At 42.6% G+C, this 11900-nt stretch overlaps 1 protein-coding gene across 1 annotated transcript; it reads left to right on the top strand.

Annotated features, from left to right (window-relative positions):
* Positions 1-7467: 7467 nt before the first annotated feature.
* Positions 7468-10032, top strand: LOC117532472 (tripartite motif-containing protein 16-like). The gene is given in 2 exon segments (XM_034195825.1): positions 7468-8450; positions 8452-10032. Coding segments are annotated over 2 exon segments (1665 nt in total). The 5' UTR covers positions 7468-7505; the 3' UTR covers positions 9172-10032.
* The last annotated feature ends 1868 nt before the right edge of the window (positions 10033-11900 follow it).

Here is an 11900-nt window from a genome sequence, read left to right as displayed (position 1 = left end):
TATTTCAAATCTGTATCAGATCCGTTGCAGCCCCGTTTTTAGAGATTTGGGTTTTGGAGGAAAAGAGAGGGTTGTGTTTTATGACACACCGGGGACACATATTCATGTATACAAGATGTACAAAAGTGCATTTTGCATGATAGGTCTCCTTTAAAGAGCCTGTGACACGGGTTTCCCCCATCATCCAAACCCATCAATTTGAGTAAATATTGTCCCCTTGAAACCGTTACTGAACTGATTTTGGATATTTGTACTTTGATAACCATTAATCTGCCCTTCAATGTTGACCATTTCCTGGATCTTCTCTGGGATTCTTCAAGTCCCGCCAAATTATGTGTGACGTCATTGCGGGCACAGCGCTCCAGCTGCACCGTTCAGGATCCCAGCATCTGCATGTAAACGCACGATGGCGCACACAGCAGCAAGCTCAGACAGCGATGAGAGTTTAATGTTGAACGTGTCTGAGAGCTCATATGAGGCTGAAGGATCGGTTTATGTTGTATCTGTTAGAAGTTTAGGAATTAGGTGCGTCAATATGGGCGATCATACGGTCATGTAGCCAGTGGTGGACTGGGACTAAAAATCATCCCGGGACTCTCGACCGGCCCACTTCGGTACCGCTAGTAAATTGTCAACGGGGGGAGTGGGGGATGTCAGGGGCGGCGGGTGCTGTAGATAGTAAATGTAAATATGTAAATATTTGTGTAACTGCATCCTGGTAAAATACAAATATAATGCAATGTGTGTGTCTTTGACATTAGCGCTGCCAGCCACCTGTGCCCTGTACTACGAAGCCAGTTCAACAGACCCTGGATATGTTTGAGTAACAAACAAACTAACAACAACAAACTAACAAACGAGATCTCGCTAAGCGGTCCTACGACGCTGGTTATCAACTCGGTAAATCAAGCCAGGGTTTCTCTCTCCAGCTGAGAGCGCGTTCACTTCTAAGACACGAGTGGATCTGACTTTAATTATATTTGACTCGAGTGTTTCGTCAACATAATGTGTTGCTAAAAATAATACTTCTGCATACAGTATGTGACACTGTAATTGTTGCACGGCCAGATACGGCTGGAGAAGCTGACTGAGATAAGGAAAGATATGATATATTGTGATATTATATGATCGATGATCTGATTGATGATGTAATATGAATGATAAGTGCGACACGTCGGCGTCTTCTCTGCATACGGCAGTTTAAACTGTATTTCCTTTTTCCTGTAATATGACTTGATAGATTTAAACTCCGCACACTGAGTTGATCGCTTTTCTATAGACGCCGGAGGCGGGCAGCGTCAGGTAAAAAAAGTTATTTAGCCTTCCCAAACCTGAGCCTCACGCGCCGCCTATGGGGGATGTGCAGTGACTTATCCGACCGGCCCACTTCGGTACCGGCCCATCGGGATTCGTCCCGATGCCAGTCCGCCACTGCACCCAGCCCACGTAAACTGTCAACGGGGGGAGCCTCGCTGCGGGGAAACGGTGGACCTGGTGTCCCGATCGGAGTGGGAATAATAATAATCCGTGCATTTTATCCATTAATTTCCCCAACATTGTGGTGAAAAAAAACACACGTTTAATCCATGTTGGTGTACAACTTCAAAAAGCATCGGTTTGTTTTATCATCAGGAAATGCAGACCGGCTCAAACAAACGATTTGTAATCATCATTCTCACGATCATTTCATGTATCATATGTTCGCCGAATTGACACGAAAGCACTAATACATGTAGTTTCATCCACTTGAGTTTACAACTACAAAAATAATCGATTTGTTTTTTTATCACATCCGACGGGAGGAAATTCAGCAGCTCTCACTACCGATTTTTAATCCTAATGTAATCATCATCTTCACCACGATCATTTATGTTTATGTTCGCCGAATTGACATGAAAGCACTGACAAATATGAATATACTGTAGTCAACTTCATTAAAACGTTATTAACGTGCCTAAACTCAGTAATTCACCATTTCTACGCATGACAACACACTTTGTCCGTGTTTGGCTCTCTCGCCGCACAGTGAAGCGTTCCCGCATTGACGTCACTTCCGGCTTCCCCCAAAACTTCAAAATGAGTCGAAGGAATTTCCCTGCGATGTTCGAAATTATTGATATTTAACGGAACGGTATTGCTTTTTCTTTTTTAAACTGACGGTTCGAGATGACTAGTAGCCCAATATTTCATTGCACAACAGTTGTTGGGATGCTGTCACAGGATCTTTAAGTTTTGGTTAATATCCATCAGAAATAAAGTGTGGTCTATTGGTCCAGAGAGAAACTCCCTCTGGAGGGAACTCTGGGATGTGAGCCTTTGCAGACCATTTACATGCAGTGCACACAAACTTATATAATACACTACAGGAGAGGGAAACTCCAAAAAGCAGAATAGCCCCTTTAAATGAGCGCTCGCTACTCGGGGATACTTTACAAAATGACTTTCCTCTTGAGAAAGGATTTCCGGTCCAAAATGATGATTTATAGTCTCATATGTGTACTATGCCTTCAAACTCTGTAATTGATTTCTAGTTGCACAGCGCGAAGGACTTGGCAGCATGCAAACTTGTCTCAGGAAATTGGCGTTTAGAGAAACATTAGCTGTTTGTTGCCTCGCGGACACAGTGACGGAGTTAATGTAATTACATCAACCTGATACAGTTTGCCCCAAATCCTCGGAAAGATGCTGCGTGCTCAAAGTTTGGCCTCGAGGCTGAAGTGTGTGTGTGTGTGTGTGTGTGTGTGTGTGTGTGTGTGTGTGTGTGTGTGTGTGGTGTGTGTGTGTGTGTGTGTGTGTGTGTGTGTGTGTGTGTGTGTGTGTGGTGTGTGTGTGTGTGTGTGTGTGTGTGTGTGTGTGTGTGTGTGTTGTGTGTGTGTGTGTGTGTGTGTGTGTGTGGTGTGTGTGTGTGTGTGTGTGGTGTGTGTGTGTGTGTGTGTGTGTGTGTGTGTGTGTGTGTGTGTGGTGTGTGTGTGTGTGTGTGTGTGTGTGTGTGTGTGTGTGTGTGTGTGTGTGTGTGGTGTGTGTGTGTGTGGGGTCTTTAACTGCTGTTCCTTCCTTAAAACACACGAGGGAGACATTGTCCACCGTTTCTTTACCCCTTGAATAAATGGAGTTGTAGCTACCATATTAAAAAAAAAATGCTGACCTTTGCTATTCACTTTAGACTCAACCTAATGAGGAAAATATCTGAACTTGTATAATTTGTTATACATTTGTATTTTGCACATATGTGTTGAACAGAAATGTGAAAATTAGTAACAAAAATACTCTCTTTTCGTCCTCCTCATTACAGAATGAAACAATATGACGAGTGTCAGCAAGTGTCGACTTCACACTGGCGTATTTGCAATTCAAATGAGCTTTGTGCAATTTCCTTGTCTGGCACTCGGTGAACAGTCAGTAAAACCCCGGCCATCTGGTACATTTAACAGCCTGAAGCAAACTCTCAGCATTTCAGCGTTTCTCTGTTTGTGTCTTGACTAATTCTTTAGTCTAATTATGTTGTGCTAAGATATAATTAAAGGTGAATTAGGTCTGTAAATGCAAGTAGATTGTTCCACATGCTGGTGTGGTTTCATTATAGCACGATGGAGGGGAGACTGTTACTCCAGCTGCTTCAGGATCATTAGGTCAGAGAAATGTGAGCCTCCAAGCTACAAATATACCTTTAAACATAGCATGACAGTGCTGAGATAAGTAATGTATTATTTAATTAGTTGTGTAAAAACATGAATCAACAAGAATTTTGAAAGCAGTTAAAGTTGTTAATCAAGCTAAGATGACTTTATGAAGCTCAGCGCAAGTTCTTTCAGGAAGACTGGGTATACATTCACTCCGCAGCTGCATATAATCATCACGGGCGTTCAACATTACATTCATCTCATTCTCCAGCAGCCAATCATCGTGCTGCAGCCACACTTTAAAATGGTTCTCCTCTCTCCTGCAGTCAGCTGTGATTTCAGGTTTCCATGCTGCCACCCGCCTCCTCCCCATCCACCTCCTTTCATCACATCCAGTACCAGGAGACCAAAGACCTCATCACACCTCCTCTTCATCCCATCTCCTCATCAAATCCAGATCTTCAGCATCATCACCAGTGTCTAGACCCCGGGGGGTTCCCTATGCTCACGGCTGCATTTCCCCCTTTAGATATACGATTTCAGGATCGGGGTCTAATCGCCAAGACTTAACATTTATCATGACATGTCAATAAATGTTCTTTAAACAAAATGAAGTCTCTCCTGATTGAAATGTTTTGCTCCGATATTTTTGATTACTAAGTTGTATTTTGTTGTTTCATGTCTTTAAGTTTTCGCCATTGGTTGGACAAAACGAATAGTCTGAAAAAGTATTATCGGGCTCCAGGAAATAAAAATAGACATTTGTACACAGGGGCGGATCTACCGGGGTGGCATGGGGTGGCAACTGCCACCCTAAAAAATAGCCTTGCCACCCCAGTTGGCATCTTTGTTTTGAAATAAAAGTTGTGGCTCATCAACATTTATGAGAGAAAATCTCTAATGTCCGAGTGCAAGTGAATGCAGCACAAGACGCGAGTCATGTAACCCCTCCCCCGGCCATGGCGCGAGCTTGGAAATATGATTGGAGGCAATTTCATGTGAACGGGGGACGGCGCAAAACGAGAAGCATTCGGACTCAAGTAGACGGAAGGAATGAGGTATTTGCGGTCTACAATGACAGAGAAGAGACTGTCAAGTTTGGCTGTACTCAGCATTGAATCAAAACGCACTAAAGCTTTGGATCTTAATAAGTTTGTGAGGCGTTTTGCTGAACAAGATGATAATCGCCGCATTCAGCTGTAATAGGCATGCCAACTTGATGCTCTGCTCACGGATGACTCGATGAGCATAAACAACAGTTAAGTTGATGACCTTGTATGTGTGTATATATTTTTTTCTTTGTGGGGTTCTGCCCCCAAAAACTGTTTCAAGTCCTGAGAAAGTCGAATAAGACTGTGTGTAAAACTTCACTGCCCAGCCAAAAAAAAGTAACCACTTTGATTTAACTAGGCCAGCAGGTAAGGACTTTCCACTGGATAATAACTGCAGCAATGTATATGTTTTATCTGAATACACATTTTTTTAACCCTAATTGATGCAGTTGTCACTTCTTTAATGTCTGTTCTTTCTGATGTAAAGTCCAGGTTGTAACTGTTTGTAGTGAAGTCGTGGGGCGCTGAACTGTTCCTTTGAATCTTTTGAATTTTGATACATGATATAATTACTTGTCTTTCAAATTTGAAGGAGGGTGAGCAAGCATCTTGAGGAGCATTCATCATTAACTCCTCCAAAAAGATATGGTTTATTCAATAATAAATCAATATGTGAATCATAACAGTGATTGACAGCTGATAGGAATAATATGATTGTTAATAGTATCATATTCATTCAGACAAACATCGATGAGACAGTTAATGAATGTACTTATTGCAGCAGTCTGCATAGATTTGGTGCCCCTGCTGGTCTAAGAGTGAAACAAACTCATTCTGTTATTGTTCAGTTAAAATTCATTAAATTATGTCTGCCAACTTATATATTTCTAATTAAGGCTTTACTGATGTGCCACAATAATGTCACCTATTGTTATTGAGTTAAATATTAATATTGTGGCTTTCCAAGTTAACATTGATTGATATGACTGCGATTAAATCAGCATATACTTCTGCCAAGGGATGCCACCCCTCAAAATCTCCTGCCACCCATGAATATTTGTCTAGATCCGCCCCTGACCGGCGATCGTTTTTGGTTGGTTATTTACAATGTTGAGTTGACAGCTGCTCAAGCTGTCGATCCGCCCCCACCACTCTTAACAACGTTAACAGACAGCAGAGCAGTGGGAGCCGGTTGGTCAATCCCCGACCCGTATTGCGCATGCGCAGATCTGAGATCCAGTAGAAATGATAAAAAGTAAAAGTCTACTGCTTATTGTTCTACTAGGCCAACATAGAGTCAAAGAGTATATGAGAGTGAGAGTGCGTTAATTAATATATTTGGCAGTTTGGAGTAAGTCTGTAGATTTGTTTGTGTGTGTGTTTCATGTATAGCCTCTCACGATAATTAATTTTGTCGGATACATTTTCTGGGAAATTATTGCGATAAACGATAATATTGTCGGCACCGTTGTTTGACCATTTTAGACCACTGACATAATGATATAATAATAATTCAAGTACATCCTTTCAAACTGCTAGTCACATCCTCATGTAAATGGAAATGTATCGAGGTCAGAAAAGTTATCGAGTTCATTTTTATTTATCGTACGATAAGTCAATGAATTGCTTATCGCGACAGGCACACAATAAAACAGTGGAAACAAACATGTGATTGACTTTTATTAGTGAATTAAACTGTGTGCCCTTTATAGTCTGTGTCCAATATTGTGTATTTGTATATATTGTATATATATCATATGCTAAGGTCCCGCTACTGACACGATAGCAGTCATTTAGTGCGCATATGTGTAATTAAAGCCATGATATCAAAATCTCACTCCAGCCAGGTACCCAAAGTTGGCAACCCTGCCCAAGTAGATGGAAGGAATGAGGTATTTGCGGTCTACAATGACAGAGAAGAGACTGTCAAGTGTGGCTGTACTCAGCATTGAATCAAAACGCACTAAAGCTTTGGATCTTAATACGTTTGTGAGGCGTTTTGCTGAACAACATGGTAATCGCCGCATTCAGCTGTTCGGCATGCAGAGGCGGGGAAAGGTATTATGAGTGGGGGTGGACTCCGCTGTATAGAAAACTGTAGTTTCCATAGTTTCCCCACAGCAGTTTCCTCACCTCGATGGACTCTAACGAATCTGAGGTTTCGTCTTCTCCATGGAGTCACATCTGTTGGAGGGTAAAAATAAAAGATTTAAAAGAAGGTTTCAACCACAAATCATCATTTTGGTGTCAATTAAAGAGGAAGTATGTAGTTTTCAGTTTCATATTTAGTGTGAATACACAGAATAAGCAGTTTTTTCTATATAAAAGCCCCCCCCCACACACACACAATCAAAACTACTACTACTATTAGTACTCACAGTAAAAAACGACTTACTTTACATTCAACTATTAAATCAATAAGCTATTTCAGGACATTGAGGCGATACATTTACAGTGGAGGAAACAAGTATGTAACCTCCTTCAGATTTTGTAAGTTTACCCACTTATTTTACAACTAAAAGCTCTTTTCAAATGAAGAGCAGGTTGTAACCGAGGCTCTGTGTAAATAAACACAGGTCAGAGTCTGAGCGCTGCTCCTCCTCCTGGAATGAGTCAGAGTTTGATAAGCCCTCCCTCTTCTTCCTGCTCTCAGACACAGCCAGCCCCACTCTGTATTTCCTGGTTCCTCCCCTTCAGATCCACACTGAGGAGGAGGGGAGTAACCAACATGTGGGTAAAGTACAAGAGCTGATAGGCCACATTCACCGCCCACACACATAGTTTCAGTTCTCAGGAAGTGAAACTCACACACTCGCTGCTACTGAGAGGTGAAATGGCGCAGAAAGGAGTTCAGCTGGACCGGGAAACCTTCTCTTGTTCCATCTGTCTGGATCTACTGAAGGATCCGGTGACGACTATCTGTGGACACAGCTACTGCATGAAGTGTATTAAAGGCTTCTGGGACGGAGAGGATGAGAAGAAGACCCACAGCTGCCCTCAGTGCAGGCAGAGCTTCACACCAAGGCCTGTGCTGCTGAAAAACACCATGTTAGCAGCTTTAGTGGAGGAGCTGAAGAAGACTGGACTCCCAGCTGCTCCTGCTGATCTCTGCTATGCTGGAGCTGAAGATGTGGCCTGTGATTTCTGCACTGGGAGGAAACTGAGAGCCTGTAAGTCCTGTCTGCAGTGTGTGGCCTCTTACTGTGACCAACACCTCCAGCCTCATTATGAATTGCCTGTCTTTAAAAAACACAAGCTGGTGGAGCCCTCCAAGAAGCTCCAGGAGAACATCTGCTCTCGTCACGACGAGGTGATGAAGCTGTTCTGCCGCACTGATCAGCAGAGTATCTGTTATCTCTGCTCTGTGGACGAACACAAAGGCCACGACACAGTGTCAGCTGCTGCAGAGAGGACTGAGAGGCAGAGAGAGCTGGAGGGGAGTCGACTCAACATCCAGCAGAGAATCCAGGACGGAGAGAAGGAGGTGAAGCTGCTTCAGCAGGAGGTGGAGGCCGTCAACGGCTCTGCTGATAAAGCAGTGGAGGACAGTGAGAAGACGTTCACTGAGCTGATCCGTCTCATGGAGAAGAGAAGCTCTGATGTGAAGCAGCAGGTCAGATCCCAGCAGAAGAGAGAAGTGAGTCGAGTCAGAGAGCTCCAGGAGAAGCTGGAGCAGGAGATCTCTGAGCTGAAGAGGAGAGACGCTGAGCTGAAGCTGCTGTCTCACACAGAGGATCACAACCAGTTCCTGCTCAGCTACCCCTCACTGCCAGCCCTCAAGTGAAGCTACACACTCCTCCAGCATCAACATCCGTCCTCTGAGCTACTTTGAGGACGTGACGGCGGCCCTGTCAGCAGTCAGAGACAAACTACAGGACGTCCTGAGAGAGGAATGGACACACGTCTCATCGACTGAAGTGGATGTTTTACTGTCAGCAGCAGAACCCACCACCAGAGCTGGGTTCTTAACATATTCACAGGAGATCACTCTGGATCCAAACACAGCATTCACACTGCTGTTATTATCTGAGGGGAGCAGAAAAGCAACATACATGAAACAAGAACAGTCTTATTCCAGTCACCCAGACAGATTCACTGCATGTTCTCAGGTCCTGAGTAGAGAGAGTCTGACTGGACGTTGTTACTGGGAGGTGGAGTGGAGAGGGGAAGCAGTTTTTGTAGCAGTCGCATACAAGAATATCAGCAGAGCAGTGAGTGAAAGTTTATTTGGATACAATGACAAATCTTGGTCCTTAGTTTGTTTCCAAAACAGTTATAGATTTCGTTACAACAGTATCCACACTCCCGTCTCAGGTCCTCCGTCCTCCAGAGTAGGAGTGTACCTGGATCACAGAGCAGGTGTTCTGTCCTTCTACAGCGTCTCTGAAACCATGACTCTCCTCCACAGAGTCCAGACCACGTTCACTCAGCCGCTACATGCTGGAGTTTGTCTTTATCAGACTTCTGGAGACACAGCTGAGTTTTGTAAACTCAAATAGCCTGAAGTCGTTGGAGGAACTCTTCTACTTCTTAAACTCACCGTGTGTCCATCAGAGCTGATTGTCCATATCTTCACTGCAGAGATCAGCTGTCAATCAAACATGATGGGCGGGGCTTCAACATCTCCTCATGAGTTGTTCTGTAGATGTTGGTCTTTCTTCCGGCTCCTTCCTGTGTCTGTGTAGCCATGGAGGCTGTCACTGCTCAGGAGGATCCTTGTTCACCTGAACTGATATGTAAACCTTGCTCTAAATATGTGTTGGATATTTCTTTTGATTCATGTTGTTGTTTCTCTTGTAGTGCACGAGTCTTCAGAGAGAAAGCAGCACAGCTTCTTTTATTCTACACATTTTATTCTGGCTCTAAAACAATAGAGACATTTATAATCACATGTATTCTTTTGACAGATTAAATGTTATTGTTGCCCAAATTAACTAACACTTGAGTTCCCAGATGGTTATCACACTTATTTCATCATAACATGTTTAATTAAAATGATATTACTTACTGTCATGATCATAATCAATAAGTACATCATTTATTATTCTGCTGTAAATAGCTGAGAGTCTTTGCTCGGGAAATAACATGTTAATGTTTTGCAGACTAATTGTTGTTGTTGTTGTTGTTGTTATCCAAATAGAAAGTGGGCACTCTGATGTTTTATAGAACATAACTTATCATGATATAATCAATAATGAAATCATGTCTGATTCTGTTTGAAATATCTGAGATGAAACACATGCATGGTGTGGAGAAAGTGAGACTGGTCATGAAATCATTGAACAGACTTTACTGATGGGATGTGTGATCAAAGTAAATGTTTGGATCATTAATAAAGGTTTGTCTTTCAAAAACAAAAACAGGATGTTCTTCTTGTGTTATGTCCAAGGTGCCGTACGAAGCTGATGGAGAACATGTGGAAGTGATCTGAGACAAATGAAGCTCAGCGCGAGTTCAACCAGGAAGACCGTTTTTACTCGTTAATTTACTATTTCCATGTTATACTCTCTCTCCTCTCAATAAGTGTAAAGTCAAACAGAGCCTAAGGCTTTAATAAATATAACATAAAAAACAGATGACAAGTAGTCGAAAAATAATAGATATGGACACATACCAATAACAAAATAGGCTAATTTTAATCAGAAGTTAAATCATTAGAGCTACACATTTGTTTCATTTAAATACAAATCAGCAATTAATAGGGATAGACAACAGGTGTGAATGATCGCGGTCCTGCCTCCTCTGGCAAGCTGGGTGCAATCACCCTAATCACAGAGCCCAGTGCTGCAATCCTGGAGAAGGATTTAAATAGTTGCTGTGTGCGTAGCCTGGTAGACTGAAGCGTGTAGACGGGAGGCATTTCTACAAAGTCAGGACCGGCAGCCGGTAAGATCAGAGCAATAATGCTGCGTGAGAGCTCCGCAGAGCCGCTAATGTTTATGTTCTGTGAGATTGTTTGCGTGTGTGTCACGTGTTTTGTTAGAAAATAATCTTTCTTATTAAAAATAATTCATTTGATTTTTTTAGAAGCATTGAAAGTGAAATCCAGATAATTAAATCTGCTGAGATTTTAAAAGAAACGTTTTTATGTTTAAAATTAAGATTTCTGTGCTAAGTCTGCTGAACCAGTGTGTGACATATTCAAAATTAAGGCAGCAGTTGCCAAACGAATGTATTGGTTACATGCTATGCTTGATTTATTTTTGATAATTTACAAAGTTCTAAAAAGCATCTTTCTTGTGTTTCAAAGGTTTTCCACCTGAATAAAATGACCCAGTCAGCAAAGAGACTTAAGTGAACTGATAAATAAAGAGTCTAAAAATGAAAAACTGTCTCATTGGAGTGGAATCCTGTTAATCAAAGTCCAGTAGATGCCTCGGGTCCCTTTCAAGTGGGGAAGCTGCACCAAAATCAGAGGAAACTTGACAATAAGTGTGAATCAGGTGACTCGACGCAACCCCCCCCCTTTCACCTCCTGTCCCTCTGAATCCAGGGTCAAGCTAAGCCCCTCCCCTTCAGACCGAACCCAACTATCCATTCACCACCACCAGGGTCTAGACCCCAGGGGATTTCATCGGATCGGTTCTCCCCTCCCGAATGATGCGCCTGCACAACGGGGCCTAATCACCAAAATCACCATTACATTCAATCGAAGAGGAAAAATACAAAAGCATTGTACACAATTTAAACCAATCAATGTTGTGTAATTAACAAGGATAATCTGGTGTTTTTTAGTCGATGAGTAGAGCAGATATCACTGTAAAATCAATCGACAGTAAGGGGAATACTTACTTCCGGGTGTACAATTCTCCGTTATCCAATGAGAATGGACGCTCACATTGCCTTTTTAAGGGCAGCCGACACAAACGAATGCCGTGCTTCCATGAGCGTCAAATCCCGCCGCAGATGGGAATACATTGCAATCAGTTGAAAGCTATTTGCGTCCCTCTATGAAGCTGAAGGAGCCAGGAGCGTCACAACTTTACACCACGGGACCCTGACCAAGCGTCGCTCCTGGACGATTATGGAGTGAGAGTGTGTTGGCTCCGGAGGATAATGACGTTTGGACCAAAAGATGATCCGAAAAGTTATTGAAGATTGTTTTATAGTTGGTTACAGAGAAGTGATTCGATACATAAATCCTGTCTATACGGGTTTTAGTTGTTTTGTCATATCTCGTGAAATCCATTCCAGCGGGATTCAGTGAGCGACAGACATCGATTAGGCC

This window comes from Gymnodraco acuticeps, unplaced genomic scaffold, assembly GCF_902827175.1.
Source record: "Gymnodraco acuticeps unplaced genomic scaffold, fGymAcu1.1, whole genome shotgun sequence".
Lineage (NCBI taxonomy): Eukaryota > Metazoa > Chordata > Actinopteri > Perciformes > Bathydraconidae > Gymnodraco > Gymnodraco acuticeps.
Note: the sequence above shows the minus strand (reverse complement) of the source record. Positions and strands in the feature narration are given on the sequence as shown.